Source organism: Microtus ochrogaster, unplaced genomic scaffold (genome assembly GCF_000317375.1).
Source record: "Microtus ochrogaster isolate Prairie Vole_2 unplaced genomic scaffold, MicOch1.0 UNK72, whole genome shotgun sequence".
NCBI lineage: Eukaryota > Metazoa > Chordata > Mammalia > Rodentia > Cricetidae > Microtus > Microtus ochrogaster.
In genome coordinates, this window is record NW_004949170.1 from 1,247,450 (window position 1) to 1,265,765 (window position 18,316).

At 43.4% G+C, this 18,316-nt stretch overlaps 1 protein-coding gene across 2 annotated transcripts in view; it reads left to right on the top strand.

Annotated features, from left to right (window-relative positions):
• The window catches only part of Dscam (DS cell adhesion molecule), a 563,284-nt gene that overhangs the window by 306,763 nt on the left and 238,205 nt on the right, over positions 1–18,316 (top strand). For both annotated transcript variants that reach the window (XM_026777546.1, XM_026777547.1), the window contains exons 4-8: positions 7,458–7,604; positions 9,283–9,561; positions 13,232–13,507; positions 16,629–16,925; positions 17,642–17,917. In XM_026777546.1, coding sequence (XP_026633347.1) covers positions 7,458–7,604; positions 9,283–9,561; positions 13,232–13,507; positions 16,629–16,925; positions 17,642–17,917 — 1,275 coding nt within the window. The remainder of the gene's footprint in view (positions 1–7,457; positions 7,605–9,282; positions 9,562–13,231; positions 13,508–16,628; positions 16,926–17,641; positions 17,918–18,316) is intronic.

Consider the following 18,316-nt stretch of genomic DNA (forward strand, 5'->3'; position numbering starts at 1 on the left):
TGGTGGGACTTTATCTTGACCCCTAAGGAGGACCTGGTTTGGTAGAGCTCCATCGCATCATCTAGAGATGTCAACGTTATGTCTTTATAATTGCAACCCCCCCTGAACATTGAGTGGAAAATGGGCTGCAGAGGCAGATCTGGCACTGAGTATCCCTAAGCATGTATTGTGCAGTGTAGAGCAGGCATGCAGATGGATCAATAACTAGTCTTCAGGTGGGAAGAGAAAGCCTTGCTATTGGCTTCACTATAAGGGATGCAAAATAACTAATTTTTAGGACTCTTTGATGTATACCTCATGTTCAGATACTAAATATCATGTCCGCCAATTCAAGCAACATGACGACACCAAAGAAATTTCCTGAGTTCCCACCATGATCCCACTGTACAATTGTGAAGATTTCTGAAGACAGCTGTTGTCATAAAATCCCGCTGGATAAACAGCTTAAATTGCAGCTATATAATACTTATTTCATAGTTTTGGAGGGTGTCTGATGAATCATTGCTTATTGACCACCCCTTTCTAGCTTGTAGGTAGCTGCTTCCTTACTGTGGCTTCTCACCTCTGAGAGGATGAGCTTATTTACTTCCTCTTCATACGAGCATACAAACCCCATCGCAGGGCCCCACCCACAATTACTTTCCCAAATTTTCCAAGTTACTTTCCCAAATTAACTCTGAATACCATCACACAGTAGGATTAGAACTTCTCTACAATTTGGACAGGTGTATGCATTCAGTGTCTAACAGATGTTTGTGTGACTCTCCTGCCCCACATCTTGTCACTGGGATGTGTAAGCATGTTCTTGGACATATTCTATCATCCCATACCCCAGTTAATATAGCCAGGTCATGTGACATTGGCTCACAGGTTTCGCACATATTTTACCATGTTGATATCAAGTGACAGAAATACATACACACGTATATACATAAACAATGTGTATACATACACATACATATACATATACATGCATATTTATGGTGCTGGGTACACAAACCAGTACATCATGCGTACTAGGCCAGTGCTTTGCTTAGGCTATACTCATGGTCAAATGGCAGAACTGTCTTATAAATCTCTTCCATGTCATCCATGATTAGACTTTTTCTCATGAGTGAGGTTGCCTCTTGTGATTATAACATAAAAATGGACTCCTGTGAGCTCCTATATTCAGCTGCCCTGCTAAGTGAGATACCTTCTTAAAGTTCTCCACCACCTCTGGCTCTTGCCCTCTGTCAGCTCCCTTTGATACAATGATCTCTGAATCTTTGAGGGTGGTGTGGCAGTACACATATTCCCTTTAGGGATGAGAGTCTGCAATCTCTTTAGTCTCCCATCCTCTGTGCCTTGGCAAGTTGTGATCTCTGTGTTAGTCACCATCTACTGAAAATAGAATCTTCTCAGATGATGGATAAGAGGTTTATTGTTCTAAAGGAAGTAGGAATGAGTCATTAGGAGTCAGTTTAATATTATGTCCATTTAGCAGTGCAATAGTGGTAGGTCCTTTCTAGGGCCTATGATCTATCTAGCCATATGTCCTTAACCCTGGTAAGATATCAGGTTTTGGTTTTATCTTGTGGAATTGGGCTTCAACCCAATCAGAAAGTGGTTGGTTACTCCTAAGTTGTTTTGTGTCGGTATTACATCAGTGAGCATGTTTTGCAAGGCCTGTCATAGTGTATGAAACTTAAAGCTCTCAAAGAGCTACTGAGAATGAAGGCAAGAGAAATACATTAAATAAAAAAATTTTTTAAAAAGTGAGCCGTAACATGTTGTATCTATGTTCCAATGCTCAGGGGGACAACATGGGTACACATGTTGGCCAATGCCTACTGGATCAGAATGGCCATGCTATTCAGCATCATATTTATGTTTGTTTATTCTTATCAATAGTATTTCAGGTAGCAAATCATAATTGCACAGATTTATGGGGTGTAATCTTCTGTATGCATATGTTTATAAATGTGAAATGATTAACTCACTCATTTACATATCTTCCATATTGCACGGTCTTCTCGTGATGAGCTGTTTGAAGCTTACTCTCTCATAGTTCCCTCAGGATACCTTATTGATACCTGCTCTCACCTGGAAACTGAGGTGTCTACCGACATCTGTGCCATTGTCTAACCCTCAATAGTAGAACTGATCTTCTATCAGTCTTAGAAGATCAGACCAAAGTTTAGAGAGCTGGATGTCTTGAATGGCATCACACAGTAGGAAGGTGACAAGGCAGTTTAGTATTCATTTCTATTGGATTCTGGACTCTGGATTTTTTCTGTGATCCTGAGAAATCTCTCAAAATAAGGAAGCTTAGTTCAACTCATACCATTGAAAAGATCCTTCAGTTTGATCGTTTATAAGAGACTGATCAAATTAGCCAGGTAGAGCGAGCAAAACAATTAATAGTAGGTATCTTACTGAATACAGTTAACATTTAGACTGATGCAAAGAATATATACAGGTTTGGGGATAAATTCCAACTTCTTTTCTCCCTTTCTTTATGTTTTAGATCCTAAGACTTAAAGCTGTTTAGGATAGAAGCCCCTTGATGATAGGCTTTATCTTATGCCAGTTTGCATTCCTGGAGCTCAGAGGGTTGCTAGCCTGAGGGATGAGCATGTTCCTGGGCCCTGTTACCTGCTCACACATACACAGCACAGGAGCATTGATAATCAGCTCAACACACACCAGCTTTGCAGCTCCACTGTTAAACCTGAGGTTTTCTACCACCTGTACTACATCAAAACAGAGCCATTGAGCATCTGCTGTTTTAATCTGTGCCTTTTGTGCAACTGGACCATGGCTTAGCTTCAGAAAGGATTGTCCTGTGGTCTTTCCACCCTTCTACACCACAATAGTGAGACACATGGCTGTAGAACCCTCAACCTAAGGGGTCCTGCAGTGTCACCACTATGCAGATGTCCATTTTCTGATGTATGTATCTCTAGATAGAAATGCCCCACCTATCCATTTGGTGCCTCCAGGAAGGCCGACTGGACTAGGGCTTGGCCTCATACTTATTTTAGTGGCCTTAGAATAGTGCTCACATTAAGTGGCTGCAGGTTGGCCCAAGAACTGCCTGCAGCCTATTTAGAGTCTCAACTATGCATCTTTTCCTTCACTCTGGCCACTAAAACACATCACACAAGTGTGAGGACAGGGATAGCGGTAACCCAGGCAACAGTAACAGGCAGCAGTCAGAGAAGCAAGAAGCAGAAAAACAATGGCCCAGGGGATTACGCACTTAAGAACACAGGGACCACTTAGTATGTGTTGAAAAGCCAAGGATGTTTCTCAGACATCCTGTGATGCCAGAATAGTACAGCCCAACCATCACCCATGTCCAGAGTGACAATCTCAAAGTCGTAAACCACTTACCACCATTATCCTCGTGACTCTGGTTTTCTGAGTGCCTGACATGCCAAAAATTTCAAACTGTAGCTAAGAATTATTTCCATTTAAAACTCTATAGCCTTTCCCTGTATCATATACCAAAAAATAATGTTAACTGTAAAATTTGCCTTTGGGCAATGTGTTATGAGGCATTTCTCAAGAGTCAAGGTGTGTATGTGGGGGGGGGGGTCATAGTTTATTGACTCTAATAATCTCTGCTTGCATTTTTGTTTATCTCAAAGAAGTTATAACCTATGTAAAATTATGATAAAAGCCATCTTTTACACATGACTCAAGAGCCTGTGGTGTAAAGCAGCTGGTAGGATGCAGCAGAAAGCAAGGGGACAATGGAGGGGTCCTTAACACCATAGAGGCAGTGCATCATAGGGCTTTGCTCAATTTCTATTGTCCCCAGCGGGTTCTGCACACCTTAGAGATGAGATGACCCAGGAGCCATGGACTTTCATGCTCTCTGATGATGAAAAGCCTATATTCTTCTACCTTGTTTTCAGTTTTAAAACATCGATCAGTTTCAAGATGGAATTCAGTGGCCAATGACAAAAGAGAGGCCATCGGAGATGGGCTAGGTCAGCTCTTTCTCCATTCTCTGAACTTCTCAGAAAGTTTTCACAAAAGTAGAAGATTCCAGTTCTTCTGAAATAATGTCTTATGATTCTTCTTCATGTGCCAAGTTAGCAGCGCAGAGCAAGTGTACCCAGGACCAGAACAGCGTTGGCACTGCCTCCATGGGTTCCCTCCTGCCCTGCTAAAGAGCCATCACAGATGGCCATTCACTTAGGCCTTCCCAGATGATGACCTGCCAGTTGTCAGGGAAACGCTCTATGCTCAGAAAAGGACAGACTCCGCACATGTTTCCTTTTGGTCCTTCTTGTCTGTCACTGTACTTCAAAAGAAGGGGTTACTGAAGTATTATATAACCATGTAAAATATGTTGAAAAAGAAAACATGTTTCTGTTCCACATTGTGTATATTAATAAGACATGCTCGTAGTATGAGAGACATACTAGAAAGTTGTAGTAGGGAGTAGGGCCCTTTGTTTGTCTGGGCTGGCCGACTAGCTTACACCTGAAATAATCACACAGAAATTGTATTAATTAAATTGCTGCCTGGCCAATTAGCTCTAATTTCCCATTGGCCAACTCTTACATCTTAATTCAACCCATTTCTACCAATCTGTGTAACACCATGAGGTTGTGGCTTACTGGGAAAGATTCTAACCAGAGTCAGTCTCAGGCAGGAGCTTCATGGCGTCTGCCACTCTGCCCTTCTTCCCAGCATTCAGTTCTGTCTACACTGCCTACCTAAGTTCCACCCGATCAACTAGGCCAAGGCAGTTTCTTTAATAACCAATGAAAGCCACATGAATACAGAAGGTTCTCCTACACCGGGAGGTAAAAGATTTCTCATTGCTTTCTTTTGAGGAAAAGATAAAACAAAATTATCTAGACAGTACAGAACTTGAAGGAAATTTTTTAAGGTTTCTATCAGTAATCATATTTTCCTATTTTAAAATGAATGACTTGATAGGATAATCTCCAAATTAATTTAAATATTACTTAATTATTTAAATTCCTTTCAGTAATTTTAAGTTATGCTAAAGCAGGATTTGTCTTTATTTATCTTTTTCATGTCTGTGATTTTGAATTGCTTTTATCTAAGAATTTATGCTATTTCCATTTTATCAGTGCAACTCACTTATGAATAATTTGGGGTCTTTATAAGACAGGAATTATGAGAGAATAGTGCCTGCAGCAGAAAAAAAAAACTGAAGATCATTCAGTCTGTAAAATACCTTGTGAGAATAACTCACTGAATTTGATTCCTGCAAACCCAGATCAAAGAAACGAGGAGTGGTGACATATGCTTATAATCCCAACAATGTAGAGATGGAGACAGGTAGATTCTTACTGGCCAGACAGTCTAGCTAAATTGGTAAGCTCCAAGTTAATGAGAGACAATATCACAAAAATGTGTATATTTAATAAACAGCCCTTGTTTTAGCTTGTTTTCTGTGGCAGTAAATACCATGACTAAAAGCAACTCGGTGAAGAAAGCATTTATTCTAGCTTATAGCTTACAGTCTATGGAGGGAAGTCAAGGAGGGAACTCAAAGCAGGAGCCTGGGACAGAAAATCAAAGGAATGCTGCCTACTAGCTTGCTCCCACGCTCACCCTCTACCTTTCTTAAACAGCCTAGGCTCTCCTGTCAAGGGATGGCATCACTCACAGTGGCCTGAGCCCAAAGAAGCTGCTTCTAGTATTAGCAAACAGATACAGCAACAATAGGACAGATGAGCTTGCTAAAAAGAGTGAGAACAACGGGAACTTTCCTTATTCTGTGTCCTTTCATCTGGGTAGAAGATACTGGGTATCTTCCCATTTCAAATAATCTGATAAGGAAAATCCCAAGTGCCTTGCTTTTGATTGATTCCAATCAATTTGATTTGATATTCAAGATTAGTCATCACATCTCTTAAGAATGACAATACTATCCAGCCTCCAGATACATGTGAACTCACTTATGCAGGCGCACACATGAAAATGCACAGACATGAAAATGTGTGTGCACCTGCATAGATATGAATATGCACAGACAGGAAGATTTTAGTACACCTGCCACACACATGAATTGCACAGCCATGAAGATGTGTGTACACCTGCACAGACATGAACATGAACAGACATGGAGATACATGTACACCTGTCACACATGTGAATGTGCACAGATATGAAGATGCATGTATACCTGCACAGACATGAACATAAACAGACATGGAGATGTATGTACACATGCCACACACATGAATGTGCACAGACATGAAGATGTGTATACAATTGCCACACATCCGAGTGGACACAGATACGAAGATGAATGTGCACCTGCACAGATATAAATGTGCACAGATACTGGAGTGCACACATACCTGCACAGATATGAACACACATGCACACAGACAAGACCTGATAATCCTACAACAGTAAACCACAGAAGCTTTCAGCTGAACTCAGACAGACAGAAATAAAAGAAGATATTTTTGCATTCTGGTCTTTTTCCAGAGACAAATCATGTTACCATTCAGGTGGAATCAGATCCCATGCAGAAATCTTCCACAGACAACCCCAGCATTGACAAAAGTGGCCTGGGCCACCCTCCAGCAGATGACAGGGACTTTATGCCAAGGGCAATGTCTATACTTCACTTGTTTAATTAATGACAGGAAAGCAAGTATCTTTAGTTTTATTCTCTTTATTTATTTTGCTGTTATTTAATGAACGGTGTGATGTCTTTAGAACCTTTCAGAACTTTATATTTTTATACTATGAATTTAGGAGTCTGTACTTTCTTTGTCTGTTTTTGTTTTTCAAGACAGGGGTTCTCTGTGTAGCTTTGGAGCCTGTCCTGGAACTAGCTCCAGACTGGCCTCAAACTCACAATGATCCGCCTGCCTCTATCACTGGAATGCTGGGATTAAACACGTGCACCACCACCACCTGGCTATGGAATCTGTATTTTCAAAAGGAAAGAAATCTCACCTTTCTGAAAGCTCTGGTATTTGATGTCTGACTGTTTTTGCAATCTGATCACACAAATGGGAAAGAGACCACATCCAGGATGTGGAGCAGGGGAGCCTAGCACAAATCCTCCTTCCTGAGATGAAAACAGGAACTGTCAGTTTTTAGATTTGTTATTTCAACTAGCTGAAAAAGAACCAAACACCCTCAAACACTAAATACACAGAGTTGAACTTTGACCTGGTGGTCATGCTTATAGTCGTCCACTGCCTCTGGCTCTTAGAGGATGTCTCTCTGCCCCCTGAGCAAGATCCCTGAGTAGCCGGGGTGGGGTAAGGAATATGTGTTTCATTTAGGGATGAACATTCTGAAGTCTCGTTCTCTGCACCGCTATGTTACCCATGTCTACTGTGTAATGAAGCTTTTCTGTTGAGGGTGGAGAGACACACTAATCTACAGGTTTAATGCTGAGTTGTTATGGGTCTGTTCCTACCCTGTTTTCACAAAGTCACTTCTTCTGTCTGTTTCAGGATCTAGATTTCTCATCACATCCACGGGAGCCTTGTATATTAAAGATGTACAGAACGAAGACGGGCTGTACAACTACCGCTGTATCACGCGGCACAGATACACAGGGGAGACGAGACAAAGTAACAGCGCGAGACTGTTCGTATCAGGTGAGAGCGCGGTCTCGGGGTCCACAGGGGAGACGAGACAAAGTAATAGCGCGAGATTGTTCCTATCAGGTGAGAGCGCGGTCTCGGGGAAGCATATGTCTTTGTACTGCCCCTCAGTCAGTTTTTGATGTCTTATCCAAAACGGAAGAATTTGTGACTCCGTGGGAACCTTCAGCTTTTGCCTCAATGTGTTTTATAGATCATGTCTTTTAAGCCAGCGTCCATATAGCAATACAAACACAAATATTTCAACTCATTTTGCAGTTGGGAAGATTATACATTCTTTTGACCAAAATGATTTTCTGTTTTGGAAGCATGCTCCATGCCCTTGTCTTACTATATTTGTATGTTTTGCTTCTCTTTGAGAGACAAAGCCAATCCCAGTCTGCTTCCAGCTGTACTAGACACAAAAGCTCTGCTGGGACAAAGCTAGGGAAGTGTTCTTTTCAGGTCAGTCACCTCGGCACTCAGAGGATGCTGTGGACAGTGTCCATGGCTGCTCCTTAGGTGGGCAGCAGGACGTGGTGTCAGCCCTACTTTTTTCAGGTAAAGGAGTCATGAGAGCTTAGAGATTTATACCAACATTTTAAAGAAAAGCTTGGAAAGCTCTCTTAACTGTGAGCCTCTAAGTATTTTACCTCAAAAGGGAAAGACAGGGATTAGCAATGAAAGACGGGACCAAAACCCTCCAAATTCCAGTATGGCAAACACCAAACCCTGTGGTTCCATGGCCTGTATCCAGGGCACAGACGGTATCACGGTGAGAGCTCAGTCTTGCACAACTCTGGTGTCATAGCCTCCTGCATTAAGCACGACCTCCTCCCAGGGCCAGTTCAATCCAGCACCTGCAGCTTCACTAGAAAGAACTCCCACCTTCCTGGCATCCCCGAGACCCTGGAGACTCATGGCAACTCGAGCCTCATCATCCCACATCCATGCGTAGTCTGCCTAGGTGCTTTCTACTGGAACTTTGACCACACAGCACGTTGTTTGTTCTTAAGCTATGGAGAGAGATGAAATCCCATTATTTTTAGCCCCATGGACAAAAGTGGGGCTGTGAAGCTAAGTAAAACAGGGCAGGCAGAGAAAGACAAGTTCCTCAGGATCCCATCCATATGTGGCCCTTAGACACAAAATCAAGCTGAACATAGACTAGTGCTATCTAGAAGATGGAAAGGGCCTTGGATTTGGTCAGTACCAACTGCATGCATGTATTGAAATATGTTATCAAACCCCCATAGTATGTACAGTTGATACTGCTAACCCAAAGTAAACAAGTCTAAAGCATCTAAAATGAATAAAGAAATGTTATAATAAACCCCTTTATCCTATGAAACGAATTTTGCTAATATGTCAGCTCTCTTTGCTATTATTGAGAGGAGCTGAGTGATTGTTCCATTAGCATGAGATAATCCCCTTCTTGGCTGAGCTGGCAACTCCTGCCAGAACACCCTAACTCCAGGTATTTCTACAAAGCAAGAATCAGCAGCCAGAGCTCTGGCCAGGGTTCAGACTTTCCTGAGTTATGAACAGAACAGATCTGTCTGTCTGTTTTAGATATCCGTGGCCGCGGTAGGCAGGAGGTGCAGGAACGCTGTGTGAACACCCACATGTGGTCCTCAGGAGCCACGCATACTCCCCGCCCTTGGCCTTTGACAGTTACGTTTTTCTTCTGCAGACCCAGCGAACTCAGCCCCATCCATCCTGGATGGGTTTGACCACCGCAAAGCCATGGCGGGGCAGCGTGTGGAGCTGCCCTGCAAAGCGCTTGGGCACCCCGAGCCGGACTACCGTTGGCTGAAAGACAACATGCCCCTGGAACTTTCTGGGAGGTTCCAGAAGACAGTGACGGGGCTGCTCATCGAGAACAGCCGCCCCTCGGACTCAGGCAGCTACGTGTGTGAAGTATCCAACCGATACGGCACTGCCAAGGTGATAGGCCGCCTGTACGTGAAACGTAAGTTGGACGGTAACTGGAAGAGGTGGCGTTAGCCTCACGGTTGGTGTCAGGGGGAAACTAATCTTTATCCTTCCCCACAGCCTCCTTCTGACCTCACAGCATCTGACCTACATCCATGGTACCCTGTGTCTGGCAGATGGGAGGTTGCCCACATGGTTGCACAGCCTGGTTTTGAACTCAGAATTTTCCTATGGCCACACCTTAAAGTTTTCATGAGGCCACAGGATGGCTGCCTTCCCAAGAAAATACCATCTAGCTGTCATTCACAATGACCAATTCTGAAAACAGTCAAGGGAGAGTGTGGGGGTGTTAGCTCAGTGATTGAAGGCAGGCAAATGGTTTATCCTAGCCTCTTTCTAAAAGTTGAATTTCTCAAGAGGGCTACTATCTGCAGAAATGCAGTTTCTAAATTAGACAGACAATAGACAGTTTCTTTCTTTCTACATTTATTTATTTTGTGTGTGCTGGGATGGTACTCATGTGCTGTCACTCCTGTGTAGATGTCAGAAGATAGCCTGTAAGAATTGGTCCTCTACTTCCATCCTTTGGGTCCCAGAGCTCAAACTCTGATGGTGAACCTTGGCAGCAAGCAGCCTTACCTCATTGGCCATGTACTATCTTGTAGAGAACGTTTTTCCATCTTCTCCAGGATCCCTCTTCACTCCACCCTGGCCATGGCCTTGAGGAATGCACAGGGGATGCTGATGGCTTCTTGGGAAGCAAGAAGTGTAGCTGTGAAGTGTACTCTGATCTAGTTTGGAAACATCCTCAAATTTACTAATCTGGAAACCAAAACAAAGTGAACTGACCGAACTTCACATGCCCAGAAGGGTGCAACAAAACCATATTAACTTTAAAATGTATTTTTGAACTGGAGAAATTGAGCTAAGCAAAGAGAACCTCAAGGTTCTCACCCTTAAAATAGAGGTACCGTGTTAGTGTATGTTAGCATGTTTTTTGTTCAACCCAGCACCAAAGTGTGGAATCGACGTATGTAGCCCACATGCCATCATAGTAACTGTGTATATGTTTAAATCAGAGACTTGAATGATATGATACCTAGAACCGGCTATGCTTCCAGAGTCCTCAAGCTCAGTCTAAGGCTGGCTGGCCATAGAAGAGTGTCCCCCACAGCTGTCTTTTCCTGGTTAAAGAGCTAAGTCTCACCTACATGAACCAATTCAATATCAGACAGCCACCAGAGGTAGGACCATAGACTCCAAATGCTCCCATGGTAATGTGGTCCTCTATGGTTCCTGAAGTAACCTTATATCTTAGGGTAGAGTGCAGGGTGTCTCAGTGAGACTCTGGACATGCGTTCTATTTTTTTGCTTTAATATATCCTGATGAGTCTAAAATCCTTCAGATAGTTAGATCCCTTTGTCAGCATGCAAGTGACCTTGCTTGTGGTGCTCTCTCTAGTGGACTCATTCTCCTATCTCTGGTGTCTCCAACCTCCCGCCTTCCTTCCTGCAGCCTAAAGCATCATCCCCAGACATCCTCCCCTCCTGCCATCACGCTGACTGCCAGCATTATCGCGCTTTCTCTCTCTTAAGACATTTGCCACTGGCTACTTTTTCAAAGGTGTCAGTGGAAAATTATAGATTCCTAATAGGTTGGCTTTTATAATTGCAATCCTGTGCCACATCCAGAGAAGTCCTTTGGACCTTCTCACCATGCTCTTCTTCCTCTGGAAGTCTCATTCAACCCGCAGAATATCACATCTTCCCTCCTGACCCTCTGCTCTTGATGGAAGAACAGGCATTCTGTTGGGTTCCAGGTCCATAAGTAGAGCTGACTTCTTCTTAGGTGAGAGATAGCAATATAAGCAATAAGGTGCTTAGCATTTCAACGGAAAGTTGAACAAGGCCAGAATGGAGTCACCACAAACTCTGCTTCCCAAACAGACCTCCTTCTTAGGAACATCTTCCCCTCTCGTTCCCGTGGAAAAACTTCTAGGCTTGTGTCTTCTCAAGGCTTCATTTCATTGTCTAAGCCAGGTCAAGCCATGGGTACTGATTCTTCTCAGCTGCCGTCTGTACCTCTATGAGGCTTTTTAATGCCTCCTTGGTGACTGCCTTCCTCCACCCAATGTCCACCATCATGCGAATCATCAAATCTTCTCCTGAAGATATTTGATGGCGCCATCTACTTAGTTAAGCATCTTCAATAGTTCTTTATTTGTTTGTAGTACTGGAGTTTGAACTCAGGCTTTTTCCAGTGAACTGTTCCCCCAAACTTGCTATTAAATATTTTTTTGAGGCAGGATTTCACTAAATTGATCAGGCTAGCCTTAAATTTGTGATCATATTTCCATGGCCTCCTGAATATCTGGGATTACATTATTCCATGGGGTTAGGGCAATAGCTCAACAGTTATGGGCACTAGCAAGTCTTTCCAAAGCCCTGGGCTCGATTCCAAGTACACATGACAGCTCACAACCATCAGTAATTCCGGTTCCAGGGGATCTAGCACCCTTGTCTGACCTCACGGACACTATGTATGCATGTGATACATTGACATACATGCAAGTAGAATATCCATACACATTAAAATTGTTTTAGAATCTTGAGGCCCCTTTATAAACCTGTTTGCAGTTTGCCTCCCACCTTTATACTTCCAAGAATTTCTGCTGTATCCAGACTGAAACAGACACTGCCTTACCTGTGCTCCATGTACTCTGAAACCCCCTTTCTGTTCTCTGGACCCAGATCTAGCCATCCTTGCCATCTGAGGATTTCCTGGTCCTTTTTGAACATCAGTTTTGTTGCTCTGGCTGTAACACTCATTCTGTTGGCTTGGTCAATCCACACACTCTGATAGCTGAAGATTTGTACTCTGAAAGAGTGAACGTTGGAAACACTAGGGACAGGTAGATGAAGCTTATTGGCTCTAATCATATTTCCAGTGAATTTGGTTAAAAGATGTCAACTCTGTAAGTAACTATTTCTTCTTCTGGCAGTGAAGACAACAAAATTTTATGGAGTGACAGCTTATGAGGCATATCCAGTTGTTTTTGGCATGCACTTATTATACCACGGAATAGCTGCTTACCTGTCTAACCTGTGAGTGTAAACCTTGGCACCTGTTAAAATGCTGTCTGGATTTTCTTGAGTTAAGCTTGTGGAACTGGAAGCTGGGATTTCAAAGACTGGAATTCCATCCTGGTTCCAGTGAGTGAGCCATGCATTAAAGCAAAGCATTGTGGTCACATGTCTGAACCCAGTCCTTTTCTTGTTAGCCATGTGTTATTGGCCCAAATGTGGGAGTGGACTAAGGCAAAGCCATCAGTGTTCCCTTGGAACAAAGCCAGCAAGGTTTATATTTTCATACTCATGAACCTGTGGGTGAGTAGCATATTGCATTTCTTAGTATGCGTGGATCAAAACTATCTCATGTGCTCTGAGGAAGAAGTGTAACCAACGCTGTGCTACTTGGTATATATGAAAAAAGAGGACCATTAAAAATATAAAGGACTATCCAAACAGAGTGGTGCCCCAAATAACGCTCATGTGGTCCCCAAAGCAACACTACATGGGCACCCCCAAATAACTGATGAAGTACCTGGCAGTTACACCTTGGTCTCAGCCAAAGCCCAGAGTGTTATTAAGTAGTGTCAATACCCAGTGATGTTTTATTCTTTCTTTCTCCCTCTCCTACTCCCCAGAGCCTCTGAAAGCCACCATCAGTCCCAGGAAGGTTAAAAGCAGCGTGGGCAGCCAGGTCTCTTTGTCCTGCAGCGTGACAGGAAATGAGGACCAGGAACTCTCCTGGTACCGAAATGGTGAAATCCTCAATCCTGGGAAAAATGTGAGGATCACAGGGCTGAACCACGCAAACCTTATAATGGATCACATGGTCAAGAGTGACGGGGGTGCCTACCAGTGCTTTGTGCGCAACGACAAGCTGTCTGCTCAAGACTATGTCCAGGTGGTCCTTGAAGGTCAGTGGGCACCATTGGAGGGTGCACCCCAAACAGAAGCCAGTGGAGCGTGGGGTGGGGAGAGGGTCGTGCAACACCACTCGTTGGGGAAGACCAGCCACACTACCTTTCTTTCCTTCTATTATCTCTGAGCTCACTAGATCAAGCAAGGGAGAGACAGTGTTCTGATAAGGGAGATGGCACAGTGTTGAATGAGAAGCGTTACCTAAAGGATGAATGTTTCCCACTCAATGTTTGAAGTTACTTGCCGAAAGATCAACATTTGAAACTAGAGCCTTGGGTCAACTGTTGCCCAATTTGTTATCCTTCAGATGCATGGTTTTAGTAACACCTTGTTTGGGGCCTGAGGGATGCATAAATAGCATGTTTGTTTAGGGTCTACCTGATCAGTACATTGTGTAGTGTTTAGGGGCATTTCTGGCCTCAACACTTTTGATTCCAACAGTTCCTCCTTTAAGTTGTGACCACACACACACACACACACACACACACACACACACACACACGTTTCCAGATACAGACAAATCTTCCCTGAGCTGTGAAGCATGAACAGGACTATCCCACACTTGAGAAAAAGTTAATGTCAGTAATAACCTCAATTTCACTAGGATGTTTGTTTGAAAATATGACCTCTGGTTGGTGGCAGTGTCTGTAGCCTGGTCAATACGTCCCCAGATTTAGTTGTGAGGAATTGCCTTGGGGTAGAATAACATGGGCTCTGTTTGCTTTTCTTAATTGGTTACTGAGTTCTTCAAGCTCATCCATCATCCAGGGAATGGAGCCGTGACAGGTGACATTTAAGCATGGTATATATTTATCACCTCATAATTGAAATGGCTCCTGTCTATGTACTTGTGTGTCTTGATGGGAATTGTATCATTAGCTATCATTTAAAATCCATTCATTATCAATTGGTGAAAGTGATGAAATTATTTTTCTATAGCCCAAGGATAGAATAAGTAAAACCCATTATCACATGTGAGTAAGTTTAAATCTGTCTGATGCTGAGAGAAGGGTTCCATTATTGTGCCTTTAACCTTAGCTACTTTGTAGGAATCAGCAAGCTTAGCAATGATGATCTGAGCGTCACTGCCGACAGTGAGGTTTATGATGCAGAGGTGAAATGACTTGAAGGCACAGCCCTTGTGTTAAATGCCTGACACACTTCACACATAATAATTAAGAGCAAAACGTAATCAATTTGCTTGGAGTTGGAACTGCCAGTCAGGATGCACCCCGGTCCTCCCAAAGTCACTGTTTTTAGCTTCTCTGATAAGGAAAAAGAAGAGATTATCTGTCCAGGACCTGTTTCCTTGGTAACTGTCTCAAGTAACTAAGAAAACCTAAAGAGCATATTGATCATCCACAATGATATCAAAAGGGTTCTTGTTATCAGAGTGACAGCTAAGCAGATTACAAAGACTCTCGGGTTCCACTGGGAAAATAATGTCTGCCTTCATCTCTACAAAGGCAGTCACTCTGATAGAAGGTGGGTGTGGGGCTCAGAGAACTCTCCCCAAATTATTTATCTTGTGTCAGTTTCCTTTGAGGATGAGAGGCTTCATTTCACTTTCCTCTTTTTGAAAGGGTGATAGTGCTAATGTCACAAAAGAAAGAATGCATATCTAGAACCTGAGAGCGCTGGACAGCATTCTCTTGGGACCTCCCATGGTTCCCACTGTAAGAAGTAGATTAAGATAAAGTTATAATAATCTCAGCATACAGTGGACTCCCCATGACTGTGAATGGAGCCTTCGCCAGGAGGCTGAAATCCCTGAACCTGTAATGGTGGGTTTGTTGTTGAACCAGAATAACCAGGAAACACAACAAAAATAAGAGATAAGCGGTTCACGTTCTAGGAGTGAAGAAGTAGCAACTATAAAGCCAGCTTTTGTGTCCATGAAAATGGCACTTAGGATGGGCAAACAACATGTAGAAAAGTGAGAAGACTCCAGAACAAACGTCCCTGGGAGGAAGGGACAGGGACAGTATCATGGCTGAATCAACTCAGTATTTTTTTTAAGGACACCTCTCAGTCCAGTGGTGCTGAAACTAGAAGGAAAGCAAAGTGCTTTCATCGTCCAGGACTAATACCCAATGTGTTAGGGTTAGTGGACAAGGAATGTCAGCCCATTAATTGAAATATATTTGGTGATTTAAAGCAAAACATAAAGTCTATAAAGAATGAACACCTAAGATAAACCAGCACTTGGGAGGCTGAGGCAGGAAGATCATGGGTTTTGGACTGCCTTGGCTACATTGTGAGACCTTATCTACCCCCCCCATCATCTATCTATCTATCTATCTATCTATCTATCTATCTATCTATCTATCTATCGAATTTAAAATTGATATGGAAAAGTGGGGATCTTATAATAAGTTGATTTACAATGTAAACATAAGAGGTTGAAGGACTAAAAGCTGCACAAGCTTGGAAAGAGAGCCAAGCTGGAGGATTCCTTCCTTCTGGTTTTGAAGCCCCACTGTGGAGCATGTGATCTCGAGATGTGTCTACCCATGGTTAGTCAATTGAACTTCACAAGGATACAGGATATTCAACAGGTAAAGGAAATATTGTCAACAACTAGCAACAGCCATGTGAATAAGTGTATCTTCAAGTGAGTAAGGAACTCAACAATGTTTGATATATATTTTAAACTTGAATGTGGTGGCACATGCCTTTAATCCCAGCACTCGGGAGGCAGAGGCAGGCGGATCTCTGTGAGTTCGAGACCAGCCTGGTCTACAAGAACTGTTCCAGGACAGGTTCCAAAACCACAGAGAAACCCTGTCTCGAAAAACAAAAACAAAAACAACCATAAAGTAATATAGAATTGTGTCCTGATTTTGAGACAGAACACAGAAATGCTAAAGACAAAAGTATAAAGGAAACCACATGGAAGAAAGTGTTTTAGAGATACACATGTGCAGGTATTCGGTACATTGTATGTACACTAGTACATGTACACAGGTCCCGTGGAAGCTGATGTTTCCCTAGAGCAGGGCCCATTGGGAAGGTACTGACCAACTACTCAGCTTTCTCCCAAGCAGTAAACAATTTACTTGGTAGCAATTCGCCATATGTATGCACCACTTCCTTTCTTGTTTTGTCTCCCTGCAGACGGAACTCCCAAAATCATTTCTGCCTTTAGCGAGAAAGTGGTGAGCCCTGCAGAGCCAGTGTCCCTCGTGTGCAATGTGAAGGGAACACCCTTGCCCACGGTCACCTGGACCCTGGACGATGACCCCATCCTCAAGGGCAGCGGCCACCGCATCAGCCAAATGATCACATCTGAGGGGAACGTGGTCAGCTACCTGAACATCTCCAGCTCCCAGGTCCGGGACGGGGGCGTCTACCGCTGCACCGCCAACAACTCGGCCGGAGTCGTCCTGTACCAGGCTCGAATAAACGTAAGAGGTGCTTGTCAAATCAGCTCCTCGAACAAACACACACGACTCATTGTAGCAGGGATGGGTGCTGCATGCTCTGGGCTGAGCCTTGCAATGCAGATGGAGGAGCCGTCCCTCCTTCTCCCTGCCCCCTCCTCAGGAATGGCGCTGGTCGGCCGGTGTTGAAAATGGCATTTTGGTCTCTGTAGTCAGCTTGTCTACTTTCTGTCCTCTTCCACCTATCCACTTGATCTTTCCTTTTCTGGTTTATGCTCTGCATGCCCTTTTCTCTTTCCTTTTCTCCTGTCTCATGACATCCATGGTAAGCCTTCCATCCACAGTACTTAACTCACATCCATAGCGCAGCGGCATAACCTCCATCTTCATGATCCACCTGACAGAGTCAATTGATAGCTGTCAGCGTTCTCACCAGACGAGCTGGCCGTGAAGTGTAGACTAGTTACCTTTTATTAGTTAAACTGTCTTTTATCTTGTAATTCAAAATATTTTCATAGAAGTAGCTGATGAAATGATTTTAGCATTCATTGACTCATTTTGAGAATTATAAAAGGAAAAAAAATCTTTTTAGTAGAAAATGCCAAATGCCAAGAAACTGAGACAAAAAAAAAAAAAAGGTGTGCTTACATAAAAATAATTGGTTTTCACCAAAGGAAAGGTGTACCCATTTCCTTCCATGACATGTGCCCTTAAATTATTTTCAAGAGTTTCCTTGTGTCTCTCCAGGGCCTGCAAGCATCAGACCGATGAAAAACATCACTGCAATAGCAGGGCGGGACACATACATCCACTGCCGCGTGATTGGCTACCCTTATTACTCCATCAAGTGGTACAAGAACGCTAATCTGCTTCCTTTCAACCACCGCCAGGTGGCATTTGAGAACAATGGGACTCTGAAACTCTCAGATGTCCAGAAAGAAGTGGACGAGGGGGAGTACACCTGTAATGTGCTGGTACAGCCACAGCTCTCCACGAGCCAGAGTGTCCACGTGACCGTGAAAGGTAACCCCGCCCCCAACCTGTCCCACGCAGCTCCTTTCTGAGTCTGGCTTTGCAATGAGACCGGCTCTTGGGATGGGACCATCTCAGAATCTGGGTAGAGTTGGGAGTCATGAAGACTGATAGATGGGAGGTGTGTTAAATGTTGTCTGTATGAGCCTGGATCCTCACAGGAGTTGAACTTGGTGCCATTTTCTCTGAAGGTGAGTTTGTGGCTTTAACGTTTCCAGGAGACATATTATTGACTTGGCTTTCTAGTTTTCTATCACATCAATTTTAGAACATGTATCTTTCTTCTCAGAAGATACCATCAGCAAACTCTGTAGATCCCAATAGCAAAAGACTCTTTTATGGTGGGCAAGGACTCATCTTGAGTGGGCAAAGGAGAAGGGCCAAGCATCC